We start from the raw sequence: 16,899 nt of genomic DNA on the forward strand, positions 1-16,899 counted from the left end.
ATCCCCAGTAGGCTTTAACCACAAGGGGATTGATTTACTAGAACTGGAGCACTTTAAACATGGCACGTAGTAATAGGAAAATGAAAAATTTGGAAAGTCCCAAGGAAAATCACTTTTGTCCGCCGCTCCAGAAACCTTACAGTATCAGTGTTTGTCCCTTTACCGAACAGGTCGCATACGCTCCCTGTGCTACATCGGCTTATTTCTGACAAATGAAAGCAAAAACATTTTCTTTCGCTACGTCATATAATCTATCCACCTTTTATTTTTAATCAACTAAATAGAAAAAGTGCAATGCAGATTAATAGCATTTATCTGTCCCAAGGAATAAAAGCATACTCGACTGCATGTTCGTGGGAAAAAAATGATAGCTAGCCGCGTTCTATAAATTGCAGTTTCCACTTCGCAGCAGCACTGTAAAAATGAACAGACCCAGTTTTCTAAAATAAAACGGTTTATTTAGCCAGCGTACACGCATGGCAATGAGGCTCTCCTGTCGGCCCTGAGAAACGCTGCTCCGGTCACGTATTTTCCTCACAGCCAGGGCTGCCCAACGGCTGCCCAACGAAACCGCAGCAACACCGTCCACCACCGATCTTTATCGGGAGCTCTCCTGACCGTTTAGTCACTTTTATTCTATCGCCTCATAGCATGTGACAAGGAAGTCCCGGTGATGTTATACGATACAGAAACTAATGGTTTTGGGGGGGACTAAAATAATAATTTCCGAAGAAACATTTGAGGATAGGCGCCTAGTGAGGCAGCTCAACCGCTCAAGACCCCAAGAATTTCTTAGTCCACCACACTTGATGGATTGAAATAATTAGCATACTATTTGAGTGGCATTTTTATTAGCCAATAGGCGTGTGTAGAATGGTTCGGCACGCGCGGGGCTGTGTAAAATAAGCCAATCGCAGTAACGCAAGGGGTGGGAGGTGGGGGGTGATGGGTTTGTCTGTGATGTCTCGAGGATACTGGAGTCTCGGCTGAGGAAAGCCAGTGAACTGAGAGGAAGGGATGGATGTCTGAGGGAAGGTGGTAGCGTTGTAAATCAGCCGCAAAAATATATAGCCTGTGACTGAAGACAGCCGGTATCCCCCTGACTCGGAGTGGAATGGGGAGGTTTTGTTCAGGTGTTTGAGGACTCGTTTTAGCGGTTGCTATGGATGAGCAAAAAAGCGTAGATTGGTTTCTGTGAGCACGCGCGGAATGGGGAGCATGCGCGCTGAGCCCGACTGGGTTACACGTTTATTTTTTTTCGCCTTGTTTTTATGTAAAGCGTTGACGAGTAAGAAGAGGATATTGTGAAAAAAAAGTGAGAAATAGCTGGTTCTCCTAAAACATCTGACCTCTCTGGATCGGTCACTGTGTCTACGGGGCGATAACAGTCGAGACCTCCGGCACGCAACAGCAGTCAAGATTAGGACGTCAATGTAGTTTGCGAAAAGAGCAATTGGACTTGTTACATTTTATTGACGTTTTCCCCGGTGTTCTTCTGGGGGGGAAACAAGTAAAATCTACGATTCGCAGGTTTCCGTTTTTGCTCTCGACTACCTAGATCAAAATACGTCTCGTTGAGAAGGCTCTCTTACTGAGGGTGTCGTGTCGTTAAAAATTGAACTAATTCAGAGTGACAGTTCAAGTGCGCGATTCTCCCGACTGAGTTGTTCTCTGTGTTTGCAGTCCTAGGGAGAGCACTGACTTGAGGGGATATCGACCACAGGGCACAAAACGACAGATCTTGGCTGTAGGACAACGCAGGGAAGCCCAGGTGGCGCGTCACGGTATCCCGATTAGGTCCTCGCAGAGGTCTGTGAAATATGGGGGCTAAATGCCGTTTTTATGAGCGCCCCGTTTAGTCTAAAAAATGGCAAGTGGGTACACCGACCTGCGGGAGAAGCTCAAGTCCATGACTCCCCACAGGGACAATTACGGGAACCGAGTTGCGGATCACAGCAATGGGCGAAAGCGCAAGTACCACGACTCGGAGGAGGACTACAGCGACTACGAGGACCAGCGAGAGGTGGAGGCTCAGAAGGTGAAGACGGGCATCCGGCAAGTGAGCATCTTCAGCTCGGAGGAGTGCTCCCGCATCGAGGCCAAGATCGACGAGGTCGTGTCCAAGGGAGAGAAGGGTCTGTACCGGGAGCACACGGTGGACCGGGCGCCCCTGCGCAACAAGTATTTCTTCGGGGAGGGCTACACCTACGGCTCCCAGCTGGAGAGGAGGGGCCCGGGGCAGGAGCGGCTGTACTCCAAGGGGGAGGTGGACGAGATCCCCAGCTGGGTCCACGAACTGGTCATAAAGAAGCTGGTGGCCAACCGGGTAATACCCGACGGCTTCGTCAACAGCGCCGTCATCAACGACTACCAGCCCGGAGGCTGCATCGTCTCCCACGTCGACCCGATCCACATCTTCGAGAGGCCCATCGTGTCGGTGTCGTTCTTCAGCGACTCGGCGCTGTGCTTCGGCTGCAAGTTTCAGTTCAAGCCCATCCGTGTGTCGGAGCCGGTGCTGTTCCTGCCGGTGAGGCGAGGAAGCGTCACTGTCCTCAGGTATGCTCTCAGCGCCTTTCACTGTAGCTGTCCTACGTTGTGGACCGATTTGCTTGATCAGGATGAGTTTATATGATTATTGAATGCTGTATGGGTGTAGATCTGCCTTTCGAGGTGGTTTCGTGTTTTGAATAGAATGCCCTCTTTCTGTGTAATTAGGAGATGAGTTTTTTTCACACGTGCAGGTAGTGGACAGAAAATGGGAACATCTGGGTAACTGAGGGGCAAAGCAAGGGTTTCCACACAGGAGCCAAGCATTAATTAAGCAAATCACATGACCCCATCCTGGCTGCAATGTTTAAAAACGATGGACAGTCCCGGTTGTCTATGATTATGGCTAACATAGCTACAGGAGCAGTCACAGTGAGGAGCAGGGATTGCTTTCCCTCAGATTTCCATGCTGACATCATCAGCGGGAGAAAGGGCATTCTCCTGGATCGTGATGTCCAGGAACGAAGTCGACTTGCAAGGCAAAACAGACCAGCAGCTGCTGATCGGTTGGCTGAAAAGTTCAACCTGCGGAGCAAGCGGTCAGGTTTGTCTAAACCAGTCTGCCAAGAGCGAGGAACCCGGGTCTGGCTGCAGTGCACAGACTGCTCATCACACCTGGCACTTCACCTCTGCGAGTCCAGTGGTGCAAAGAGCACAGGCAGTGGACTATTGAGCGGGGGAGAACTGTGATAAGGTCAGGTGAATCATCCTTCACCATGCTCTGGACAAACAGACAAGTTTACGTGCGGTGCCTCCTAAGCAGCTCTGCAGCCCTGAGTTGTGTGGTTCAGCAGTGAAGGGTACTGGCAGTTCTGTAATGTTGCTGGACACATTGTCCTGGCCTGGATTGCATGCACTCATTCCGTTAGAAACCAAAGTCTGTGCTAGTCTCTACTTAATGGTGCTGAGTGATGATCTTCACCCCGTGTTGCAGCATTTCTTTCCTGCCGGCTGGGGTGTCTTTTGGGGGAGACAAAGCCCCCATTTGCAGAGCACGTGAGGTGTCCCAGTGGCACTGACGTTCTCACAGGTCCTGGCCTTCTCAGTCACCAGATCTGGCCACACTCAGGCATTTCTTGGGTATTCAGAATATTCGGAACGATGCATGACACAGCGTTTTCCACCTCCCATTCAGCCAGGCGTGAGTTTATTGACTTTGTCATGGAAGAATGGTGCCACCTCCTGCAGAATTTCAGGCGATTCTAAGCTGTATGCTACAGCATATACACCCCACACAGGCACAGAGGGTTGACTTTCTGTAAGTGTTTCCATTTTTTTCTGTCCACAACCTGTAAGTTTTACAAAGAAGCACCTTTTTCTTTAGTTCAGGTGGGTAGCTGTGTCAGCATGCGTAGGCTGCAAAGGAACAATAGGTTTATTCCATGCTGAAAGAAAACACTATTTCAGCTGTGGAGCCTTACACCCGAAGAAAGCTCCACAGCCAAAACATTGTGTTTTCTTTCTTCTCTTTTCAGCATGGAATAAACCTATTACTTGTACCTTTTTCTTTATACCAGATGTGTATTTAGTTTTTAAGGTATGTTTTTAAGTAAGCTGGGCTAAAGAGCAATGCTTTCTCACCCTGGCTCTGGAGGTGGGGGGCACTGTGTCACAGAGCTCTGTATCTGTACTTTTAAATGATCACATGATCTGCTTGCTTGTTTAGACTTCCTAACATGTTTCTCTGCACACAGTCCTTAGGCTAAAAACAAATCTTACTTTAAAGCTGCTGTATTCAAAATACGGAACTTTATGAAGTGTGTCTTCAACTTGCTCACACTTAATTCTGTCAAGAGTGCTTAAGAGGTGATGGTTGATGATGAATTGAGACAGGTGGAAATGACAGTGTATCAAACACTCCCCAAAGTGTGCTTTTTTCCCCCTTTACAGAGGCTCAATTGGTTACATTTCACACAGTGTACCTGAATGAGGGCAGTTCTGAAACTCAGAAATTGGTCAGGCTTCATACCAATTGCAAATCTAATTGGAGTTTTTCAGAGCTGAAAATACGTTTACAAATCTGCTCCCCATAGAAAACTAAAATCAATGAGGCTGCGAATAAGAACTTGGCTGTAGGAAAAACTAAAAGTCACAGTGCTCTCCCAGGACTAGGTTTGGGAACCAATAATCTCATTATCCAGCCACACTTCCTACTATTTGTATTGTCATTACAGGTTTAAGACATTTCATCTTGAACTATAGCATCCACCTCCCATTCTTTCAGAAAAAATGTAGCAGTCAGTTCAATATTTATTTGGCTGATGCTTTTATCCAAAGTGATAACATTTGTACGCATTTATATTGGAACAAAATGAGAGAAGTACTTTTCTCAGTGGTGCAATGGCTGTGCCCCTCCCCCATGAATTTGACTCCACAACTCTCCAGTTATATGTTCAGAGCCCTAAGCATTACTCCATACCATCATGCCAATATTTTACAAAGCATGGTCTCTTCATAGTATACAGAATCTCCTATTTAATTCTGTAAATCACGGAGTTCTAAACTTTCCTTTTGGTTAGTATTTTAATATAGTTAAGTACATTTTTTTTCTGCCTCCCTAATACTTGGGTTAAGACTTTCTCCTTAATCCTGATCAGATTTTTTTGCTGAAGCTTCTGTATGCGTTGTGATGTGTATACACAGTGATGTGTATTCCAAATCAACCCATGAGTTCAACAAAAATACACGACTTGTTTTATCCTGGACGGTTGTGTGAAGTACAGATTGATGGATTTAATCAGTGTACAATGAAAGTAGCGAGTCTTGTAATCCCGGTTAGTCTTAAACTATCGTTTAACTGAAAACATTAGTGAGTCTTGATGCCTATTAGAGCATTTCTTTTATAGAGAACAAATCATGTCTTCTGAAAACGCAGCCGGGTTTATGAGCTGCTGCTCGGAGGTGAAGAATGTAATGATGAATCAGATTGTGCACATTTTCATCTGCAGTTTAACTTTGTTCACTGAAGTCAGCGAGGCCACAAAGGAATTTGTTCTACTGCTGCACTGGCATTTTCATGTTTTTTTTTTCTGATTAACAAGAGGAATCGCCAGTTATTAATCAGCTCAGCTTATGACTGTGACCTTCATACCTATGTGGGTGAAATGGGGAAGACCTATGTTGTAACAGAAGAAACAAGGTTCTTGATCCCGAGATGAAGTGAAACAGATGAGTTTATTGCATGCAAGGAACAATAAAGCCGAAGTCTTGTTTCCCGCAAGAAACAACAAAACCGAAGTATTGTTCGCCGTATTGTTACAAACTTTTGGGTTATATACAGTTTTCTTCTCCGTTTCTGACGTCACTCGGTCTGATGGTAAAGAGGGGGGTTCATGGTATTTGGCCAGTTTATGATGTTCTGGGCAAATGGTCAGTTTAACATTACACCCAGGGGGGTTCCTAGCTGGCATCTGCACTCCTTATCAGTTAACCCCCTTTCCTGCCATAAACCCCTGCTTGTGACTTGGAAGTCTAAACCCCCTACAGAAAAGATTAAATACAAACCCCCGTCTTCACATCTTTCTTCATTCCCCCCTTATAAAATATGGCATACGTCAGTGTAGCCTATTTTTATACATACAATGTCAGGGCAGATCTTTCCTTTCTTGGCGAACAGGTATGTATTGCCATGACATTGTTCGTTCCACGGTTATGGCAAGATGTGATACATGTTTTTGTGCACGTGATGATTACAATTACACATATAAACAATACTATTCCTACAAATAAACACTGTAAAAAAGTTCCGCCCCAGGCCCCAAACACAGACTTTACCCAAGATCCAATTCCCCAATTTTCAGTATAATAGTCCTGATATTTCTGTCCCTCATTGTAAATGTGTTGGGCCAGATCTGAGATGTGCTCAGAATTATCAGGGATATATGTGCAGCATTCAGTGCCAATTACTGCACAAGTTCCTCCTTGGGCCGCCAGTACATAATCTAAAGCTAGTCGGTTCTGCATGGCCACTGTTCTGAGGGCTACCATCTCATCATTAACAGCCTTCAGACTAGATGAGGTAGAATTTGCTAATTCTTCTAAAGTCGAAGCCATTTGAATTAACTCTCGACTCAGAAAGTTCATGCCGGCTTGTGGAAATATTATACCTAAATAATATTCCCAATCAGCCAATTTTCTTTGTGGTCTGTGGTTAGGTCCGAAGGGGGTGTGGGTTTGAACACGGATATGAGGAACCACATATCCTAAATAACATGAGCCAGACCACTGGGCTGGCAACCATGGGTAGGCTCGTTTTCCACAAATGAAATATGTTCCGTTTGGCGCTCCCCATGCCTCTGAAAATAAGAAACTTATACCGAATTGTGGGGTGTGCCGATCCCATCCTGGAATTTGGAAGGTAGAGGTGGATATATTTGCAGCGATGGTAAGGTTGCAACGACTCCATCCAACCAAGTGCAGACCATTAGTGTGCTGAAAGCATATGTTTCCCTCACGTTCCTTATTTAGAGTCAGGTATGGTGGTGTATGGCTTCTGTTATATTTAGGAGCGTAAGAGCCTGTGAAACTCGTGGGCTCTAAGCCTCGCTCCTGTAGATACTGTAATGTTGTGCAGGTTAAAGTCGTGTTATGGCAACCCCCATAGTTTGTCATATTAAAATCTCCTAAATTATCCCTCCAAATGATCATGCCTATGACTTCCTCGAGACGCCAAGGAATGGCCCCCATAGGAAGTCCTCCCTGTACATATTTGGGTAATGCGGCACACACCCAGCAGGCACTTTGGTTGGTTTTCTTAGCTGTCAGATAGGAGAGGCCTAAAAAGGAATTAATTCCATGTTCTCCTTTGTGGGAGAGATGATCATTAATCCCTGCGGAACATAGTTCTACAGCAACAATTATCATTATTGACAGAAATGATTTCATTCTGAGTCTGTAAATGGGGATGAGGCTCGTCGGCAGTGTGGCGCGTGGATCCAGCGATCTTTTCCTTCCACTCGAACCGCAGACTCGGTTGTCAACAGGATCTGGATCCCACCTGGGCTGGAGAACCTGTGAAGGAAATTTCCTGATCCACACCCACTCTCCTGGGATGAGGTTGTGCCCTCCTTCAGGTGGTGGTCCCCACGCCTCCAGGACCTGCTCGCGGGCTCCTTGGGTGGCCTCTGTCAGCTACTTGCAATAATACAAAGGAATGGTTGATCCCTCTGAGGAAACCCCAGTCTCAGCACCTGTAAGAGAACTTGTTTCAAATTATTAAAGGCGGCTTTTGCTGCAGGAACCAAGGCAATCTTGTCCTTGTACTGCACTCCTCCCTTAAGCAGATCTGTTAAGAGTTGTGCTCACCCTGTAAAAAACATTGCACCCAGGCCCTGTTAAAATTCCACAATGCTAGACACAAAAGGGCCTTATCATAACTGCTTCTATTAGACACTCTAAAGCTGAAGCAACTCAGACTTGTGGGTTTCCTCGTCAGGGGAAGCACTCAGAATACCATCAACATACTGAGTGATCACAGCCAGTTGAAGCCACGTGATACCCTGTTCTGCATAGTCATTCTTTGTAATGCATAATATTTCAACCCAATAGATCTGGGATCAAACCACCCATTAAAATCTGGTACTCGGCAAGTAAAACTTGCTGTCCCAATACTCCTGTGGCCTCCTGCCATCTTCCCATATACATTGCTCTATAGTACACTGTTGAACAGAGGAGTGAAACAAGCAGGACAGTAGTGCTCCAGTATCCCCTACAGAAAAACCAACACTCCATTAACAGTACATTTTTATCCACTGGACTGGGACAGACTTAGGGAGGCTACAAGGGATTTACAGGATCTAATCGTTAGGTAAACAGATTTTCTCACAAGACGTTATTCTCCCCAGTCTCGATTCTAAACCTACAGCGTTTCAGCATGTCTGGTTTCGAGACATTCGAATAAAACCAAATTGTTTCCACTATTGCAACTAATTGTATAAATTACAATTTATAATAATACAAAAACTGTTTAACTACTTTTACGTCCACCTGTACTGTACTTATACGTTTCAGACGCTCTTATATTTTCCAATCTCCTTAAGTTGATTTTCGTCAAGTCTCTGTAGTTACGTCTCTAGCCAGTCCCGCTGGCTAAACACACTCACACCGTCATTTAGTAGACCAAAACTCACAGTTGCACACATACATGCCGGCACACAAATTCATAAAACACACATATACATCGAGAATATATTTTTCTCTTCGTAATACAATGTGCTGTATTCTTGTTTTACTCCTACATGAATCATTTTAATTCCTGAAGCGCACTCCAGGTTCGCTGCATTTCTAATTTCGGGTGCGGTACTTTAGCCCACCGGTCAATATCTTACGGTTTTGGATTTGATCGTATGGGGGAAATCAGGGAAGGTAGGTGCGATTGCAGACCCCCTCGACGGGGTGCGAGACAGTGTTAGAGTGGCGCTGTCATCAACGGCACCAGCCCCTGCTACATCAAGTCCTTTCCCACTTCGAGTGAGAGTACAGACCTGCGGGCGCCCTCCCTCTAACAGGGGAGACCCTGATCCGTCTTTATCATACTCATACCAAGTGTTATCCCAATCAGACCCCCCTTCTCCATATGGCCACTGAGGGAATTGATCCCAATTATTTTCGTTTCCTGCCTGTTTGTTCCCCTGTGGGAGAGCAGGATATAACTTAGTCGCCGGCTGTAGCACATTAACCAGTGCAGCGTGACCAGGAGTTAATTCCTAATTCGTTTCTCATTCTCCTGTACTGCCTCTTTTAGCTTTTTTTTTCCGTATACTCTTTCGTAGCGAGTAAAGTATATCTTCTTCCGGGTATTTATTTTCCCCGTAAACACACTTTTAAGTCACATCCCAATTTCTTTCTTTTTCGTCATGTATCTGCCACCACTGGTGCCGGCCGTGCACCAGGGTGGGAGCTACATGCTTGTGCTTTTGCCAATCAATACTCATATATGCTTTCTTTACAGGCGTCTTCGCCCCAAATTCCCTCTGACAAACTCAGCTTTTTCCATATTTTTCTCCTTCTTTTCCGTCAACTTACACTTTTCCGATATTTAAACGGACCCTTCCACCACTTTCTCAAACCATCAGTTAGCGCACATGTTCGGTCTCTTTAAGATTTACTTTTGTCGTGTGTGAGGTAACAGCTCATTCAGTAGGGGGATGCTTTCACTTGAAAAACCTGTGCATTCCTGCACTCATTCAGCCAAGGGCGTCTGTTACCTCAGGATCTAAATGCCTCTCCGAGACTTTAGAGAGGACTTACACCGCACTGTTCACAGGTAAGAAACGAGACCTCGAAAACCCCCTTTCTTGATCAGTAATTCACCATCCCCAGAACGCCAGCATCGCTGCTTTTGCCCCGGGGTGGATTTACGCACTGAGCTCAATCAGGGCGATTCTCGGGTCCCCCAAATCCTGCCACTTAATGCCCCGCTCCCCACTATGAGGTGCGCCCATGCCAGTGTCGCGCGTGTGTATATGTATTTCACAAACAAGGAAAACACCAAAAACATACATACATATATCTCCTCCACTCCTGCTTCCTTTAAAACAAAAAAAAACCACGCCACGCCAATCTGTGCACGATCAAGGCGTAGCTAATCTCAGGACCCCGGGCGTAATTAAAGCCCACACCAATCCTGGATTATACGTGCATTTAATGCACCACTCCGCTCCAGAACCCCGGGCGCAATTAAGGCCCACACCGATCCCGAGCCACAGAACTCCGGGTGCAATTAAGACCCACACCAGTTCTGACCTTCAGAACTCCGGGTGCAACTAAGACCCACACCAGTCCTGAACTACGTGCATTTAATGCACCACTTGCTCTAGAACCCCGGGCGCAATTAAGGCCCACACCGATTCAGAGCCTCAGAACTCCGGGTGCAATTAAGACCCAAACCAGTTCTGAGCTTCAGAACTCCGGGTGCAATTAAGACCCACACCAGTCCTGACTTCACGGTAAGGGTCCAAAACCCGTTCAAAACTCCACGCGCAATTAAGGCATACACCAGCTTCGAACGCCTGTACACAATACCGCGGAACCCCTGCCAGACCAAATTCTGGGCTTACAGCAAACAACCCATTACATACACCGGTGCCTTCCCCGGGCCAGAGGAATTCAGAAACTCACGTTTACTCCGTCATCTCGGGCGATTCTCGCAGGGAGCAGAGATTTCCCAATCGGTCAGAGAGAGTCGGGACTTTTAAATAAAAGAGGAGTCCTTACCTCTTAGTTATGTGCGCGCTGACCGTCTCTCCTGCCGATGGGAAGTTCTGCGCCTTCTGGAGCATCCTGCCGACTACGCCAAATTTGTTGTAACAGAAGAAACAAGGTTCTTGATCCCGAGATGAAGTGAAACAGATGAGTTTATTGCATGCAAGGAACAATAAAGCCGAAGTCTTGTTTCCCGCAAGAAACAACAAAACCGAAGTATTGTTCGCCGTATTGTTACAAACTTTTGGGTTATATACAGTTTTCTTCTCCGTTTCTGACGTCACTCGGTCTGATGGTAAAGAGGGGGGTTCATGGTATTTGGCCAGTTTATGATGTTCTGGGCAAATGGTCAGTTTAACATTACACCCAGGGGGGTTCCTAGCTGGCATCTGCACTCCTTATCAGTTAACCCCCTTTCCTGCCATAAACCCCTGCTTGTGACTTGGAAGTCTAAACCCCCTACAGAAAAGATTAAATACAAACCCCCGTCTTCACATCTTTCTTCACCTACATGTCCCCGGGAACATGTGCTGTCGAGCCATCTGCTTCCTTTCCGAAAGGCGTGCCTTGCAGCGTCGGTGGCAGAGCCGAGCTCTGGCAGGAGGACAGGCGCTGCCCACCTCCATAGCGCTGCAAGCCCTAGCTGTCTTGTTTCCAGTGCCCGCTGGAGATAACCTGGCCTGTCAAAACCCGGTTGTTTGAGTGCAGCCCCCGGGAGAATTTCTAGTGACGTATTGTAGCCCACATTCAAAACCGTGATTTCTCACAGCTCTAAGCAGTGACTCCCAGCATTGTGCCACACTTAAAGGAGTACTTGTTAATAAAATACTTGTTTATTGTCTTTTAAACATCAGTGTTTCACGATATTGCCTTTCAAGATTCCTATACTAGTAATGAGATTCGAAACCTGAGTTTGAATTTCTAAGTGATAAGATTGAAATTCAGGCATGGGAGAGCTTCACCCCTCCAAGCATTTAACATAGAGGGGGTGGACAAAATAATGGAAACACCACATGAAAAGGGGTTTAACTTTGAAGTAACTAAATCACAATTACAAATGCAGCTGCAAAGGTGAGTCATATCAGTTTGATTGCCAATTAGCAGCATGTGTCAGCTCTAAAGGAGGTCTGACAATTAGCACTTTGATATGTGAGTTTTCAAAGCAACCTGAGGCAACTAACAGGGTCCTGAAGAGGCCATATAGTCGGTACCCAACTTGCAGGTGCATCGGTCACAAAAACTGCAAATTAATTGAATGTGTTAAGTGGAACAGTCTCGGAAATAATGACAGCATATGCCAAACATGGACAAACTGCATCAGCAAAGTGAAACAGTGGTTGCAAGTCGAAGCGCACCGACAGGGATAGACGGACACTTCACAGGATAGTTGCTAAATGTCATAAAAGTACAGCCTCAAAAATTACCACAGAATTGAATCGGCACCTCTGTGACCCAGTCTCAACAAAAACTGTACGTCATGAGCTTCATAAATCTGGAATTTATGGCAGGGAAATTGCTTGTATCCAAGGCCAACACACAAAGATGCATAACCTGGTGTAAGGAGCACAAAACCTGGACCCCTGAGCAATGGAAAAAGTAATATGGTCTGATGAGTCATCTTTTACCCCATTTCCTACATCCAGATGGGTTTACGTTTGGAGTCAAAGGATGCCTTCGACCCACAATGTGTGTTGCCAACTGTTAAACATGGTGTGGGATCCGTAATGGTATAGGCAGCCATCCCGTGGGAGTCATTAGATCTGCTGATTGCTCTGCATGGTCTTATAACAGCCAAGGAACATGAGGCCATTTTACAGGACCAGGTGCACCCTATGGTGCAAATACTGTTCCCTCATGATGTTCCCATATTCCAAGATGATAATGCCCCCATACACTGCTAAACAAATTCAAGAGTGGTTTCATGAACACCAGTATGAATTCAAATGCCTTCCATAGCCTCCCCAGTCACCAGATCTAAACTTCATTGAACCTTTATGGGAAGTTCTGGAGCACAGAGTGCAAAGTACATTTCCACCTCCTTCATCCCTCAAAGAACTGGAGGCTGTTCTTCTTGAAGAATGGTGCAGTGTCCCACCACAAACAGTTCAGGACTTGTATGACAGCAGTCCAAGAAGGACTGAAGCTGTTCTGAAGGCAAAGGGTGGCCCTACCCTTTAATAGGTCCTTGATATTAATATATTACTAAGTGTTTCCGTTATTTTGTCCACCCCCTGTATTTCAGTTGTTTTAAGTCTCTAGGCACCGTCTGTATGCTAAAATGAAATGTTTTCCATGTCGGAGAAGGGGCTGTGTGAGAGGCTAACAGTGCTTAACCTCCGTTTATTCCCTCCACTCATGCATGCCTGCTTTCTTTGCAGTGGTTACGCAGCAGATGAAATTACTCACTGTATTCGACCTCAGGATATCAAGGAAAGAAGAGCTGTCATCATACTACGAAAGTAAGGAGACTACCAAGCAATTAATTGTATAACATATGAGGGAATCCTGATGTGGTTACACTAAGTGCATCGCTGTTCAAAAAGAGGGCCATGAAAATTGTTTTTGAGGGTATTCATGTGAACGGAAAGCAGACAAGTGAAGCGTCTGTGCCAGATAGGCAGGTTGTTATGCCTTTAAAAAGTGTGAATCACTGGTGGTGTTGTAACTAATTTTAGATTTTCCATGATATACCTATATCTTAACTTGTGACATATCTCATGTACTTTCTTTTGACACGTACTTTCTTTTGACACGTTTATAAAAACTGCCACAGAAAGTATATTCAGAAATCTTAGGAACCTCCCTGCTTAATACCAACAAGATTTATAACCATATGTGTGGCAGAATAATTGTCTACTTTTTCTGTTTAGCATAGTTGAGAATCTGGAGCAGAACATGACAGCCTTTGTAATAAACATCTCTTTTTTTTTTTACAGAACAAGGCCTGATGCACCGCGATTGGAAACCAAGTCATTAACGCCTGCCATTCTTCCCGTTTCCCCTCCTGAGCGGCAGCAGATCCTGAAACCAAAGCGGTCTCATCGGAAGGCAGACCCCGATGCGGCTCACAGGTGTTAACACCCTTCTGTGTTCTCTGTGCAAGTCCTGAGGCCCTGTGTCACCCTCTGATTGCATCAAACACCTCTATACAGAGTAAACAGTTTGTGGAGTTCTGTGCCTCTGGCCTTTAGACAGTGCAATTGATGTCTGCAAAAAATCTTGAATACAGCCTCCTCAGAAATATAGTACACTGTATGTGCATGTATTTTCATCAATTTCCCTCATCACATATGAGTTTGTAATAGACCCTCCAGAGCATGTACCTTCTGGGCTTGATAATTGCTTCCTTGTTTCGCTGTTTGCTTTCTGTGCTGCAGTGAAGAAAACGCTATTATCCTGCCATGGCTGTGGGTTGCATTTTCTTGAGTCTGCCATGTTCCGTGACTCAGGCAGACGTCCGTAAAACTCCCCATTTGTTGTTTTTGCAGGCCACGCATACTGGAAATGGATAAAGAAGAAAACAGACGCTCAGTTATATTACCGAGACACAGGCGGAGGAGTGGTTTTAGTTCAGAGAACTTCTGGAGAAGATCCCACGAGGCGGCAGGCAGCAGCGATGAGCCTGACGATCATGCGAGCTCAGCAAGAAAAGTTAAAATGAGACGACACTGAGGGAGGAGATCCAGCCAGGATGCGACTGCGACCCCGATATAGCTAGCTCTTCAATGCGAGGCGTACTGAAATCATCCGTCTGCATGCAGATTTAGAAGTAGTCGGTTTGCATATCAGCTGCAAAGTGGGCCACTAAGTTGTTTGCTGGTTCTAATTTAAGCAGGGAGAAATAAGAACTTGAGTACCACAAGAAACGTTAAATTATTTTCATTGCAGTGGCCAGTAACTGAGAAGCTACTATTAAACTCTTCGGCAAGCTCAATCCCTGTAGCTGTGTGACAGCTCCCTGCATTAGTCTGTGGTCCACAACATGCTGTGAGTTTGTTTCATAGACGGTGCTTCTTATCAGTGGCCCTGATCAGATCTATGAGTATGATAATATAACAAGGAGTACCTGCATGTCTGCTTTCACTTTTTCAAAGGTCCTTGTCCAAATCGTTTTGGAGTTGTGAGGTTCTAAATGAGATGGGAGATGGAAGTCATTATCCATTTAATTTTGCAACCGTTTCAATTAAATGCCCTTTTCGTTTAGGTGCTCAATGATTTAGTAGAAAAATAAAATGTTTACGTATTAGGAAGTGCTTTTCGAGAGTATATGTTTTTAAAAGACAAAAAACGTAGTGACATTTCAATCAATTTATGAAAAAATACAGTTCAAGGGGCTCTTGTTTGTTACACGAATAATTTATACGTGTTGCCTGATTATTGTAAATGTCAGTTTCTCATCAATAAATTTAGCATAGTTACTGGGTATTTAAAACTTCCATTTAGTAAACCATTTAAATGAACAAAATGCACAATGACATCTGCTACGAAGTTGCTTGCTTTTTGTTTTTAGAGTTATTTTTCTCCGTCTCAGATATGCAAAAACTTACTAAGAATTTTTGTTGGTTTGTTGGTTAAACCAAATTTTTAATAAAGACCTACGTATGTGTGAGAGTGACAGCATCTGGTTGTTGGAATGTCTGTGTTAGTAATAAAAATTCAGAAGGATTCAACTCAGAATTTCCCATTTATTGTCCTATTGCACACGCTGCTTCTCATTAAAGCGCTTGCATTACAGCGTTTATGGTTTAGTATTAAAAAATGCAGTATGTGCTTTTCAGATTGCACAAGAAGTGCTTGTTATAGCTAAAATTGAAAAAGTTGCTGATTTTTAACATTTTATTTTTTTACATTTGATAACATTTTGTGTCCACATGGTCGTAAAGGTCTGATGTCTTTGGTGGGGGTTGTACAGAGAGTATATGGCTCTGGAAAATATAATAAAAACTAATTGGAGATATGTGTATATATGTGGATGTCCCTTACAAAAAATTGTATTTGATGCATAGGAAGCCTAACGTTTCTACACCTCTCCATAACCCAACCTCGGCTCTTGACTTGGTGTTTGATTTTTGCTGTTCGGCAGTGATAAACCTTTTCGAAGTTTGAGCACTGCTCTAAAATGAAACAAATTGAATGTTTGGGAGGCCATACAAAAAAAACTTAAATCAAAGTTTTGCTGTGGAAAAGGAGTTAACAAAATCAAGAGTTCCACTCTCGCCTTCACTTTGGAGTATATCTGATGCTTTTGAATAGAAAACAAGTACTTGCTGTATTTATTTGAAAAGCATATACTTTGCTCATTTGTTTTAAGTAGGGATTTTGAACTGTGTTCAGAGTAATGTGTAATTTGCTTTGTAACAAAGATGTACAGTTCTTTAAAGGATAAGGTGAACTGAAGAAGGAATTATATAAAATATTTTATGTACAAAAAACATTTTAATTCTGTTTATTGCTGTTTAAAGGTTTTCTTTTTTTTTCTTTAGTTTGATGGAGTTGTGAGTAGAGAAACAAGCAGGGAATTTTTCTTGGATTGTTTCTGAACAATGTTAAGGCATTATGTATGCCTATTGATCAGCTGTTGTCTTCGCATAAAGAGATGCACCATAATATTATGCTTTTTATATCATTAAAAAGGATTTACCAAATTTCCCTATTATAGTTTTTGTTTTTTGTTAAATGACAATTATTCATTTTATTTTTTTCATTCCAGGTGCATTTGCATGATGTTAAGTTTAAATCCATTTTAAAAATACTTAATCCATTAATGGCATTATTTTGAAAATGATTACACCTCAGTTATATTTTTCTATTATTGCATAGACATATAGATCTGTCAATGTATTTGCCGACATCAACAGTGAGATTTCTGTAGAAAATCCATTTCCTTATGAAAGTGAATTAATTTTCCCTCACAAAAAATAGTAAATTCTGTTTATATTAGGAATTGTTTTAATTCAGAAATTCCACAGTGGAGATTAATATACAGTATGTAGTCACAGGTTAAATGCAATCATAATTTTAGCTTTCACCAGAATGTACGAAGAAGTTATTGTGTATGGGACTTTTATGTACAGCTGTCTCCCTGTGTGGAGTATGCGATCTTACAACAAAATGTATTTTTGCTGAAGAGCATTTTGATATAATATAACA

At 43.8% G+C, this 16,899-nt stretch overlaps 1 protein-coding gene across 1 annotated transcript; it reads left to right on the plus strand.

The window, feature by feature from the left end:
• The first annotated feature begins 938 nt into the window (after window positions 1-938).
• On the plus strand, window positions 939-16,394 carry alkbh5 (alkB homolog 5, RNA demethylase). The gene is made up of 4 exons (XM_088612512.1): window positions 939-2,556; window positions 13,128-13,208; window positions 13,686-13,820; window positions 14,238-16,394. The coding sequence occupies exons 1-4, from the start codon at window positions 1,868-1,870 to the stop codon at window positions 14,419-14,421; spliced, it is 1,089 nt and encodes a 362-aa protein (XP_088468638.1). The 5' UTR covers window positions 939-1,867; the 3' UTR covers window positions 14,422-16,394.
• Window positions 16,395-16,899: the final 505 nt, after the last annotated feature.

The sequence above is a fragment of the Lepisosteus platostomus genome, chromosome 19, assembly GCF_059453375.1.
Source record: "Lepisosteus platostomus isolate fLepPlt1 chromosome 19, fLepPlt1.hap1, whole genome shotgun sequence".
NCBI classification, from domain to species: domain Eukaryota; kingdom Metazoa; phylum Chordata; class Actinopteri; order Semionotiformes; family Lepisosteidae; genus Lepisosteus; species Lepisosteus platostomus.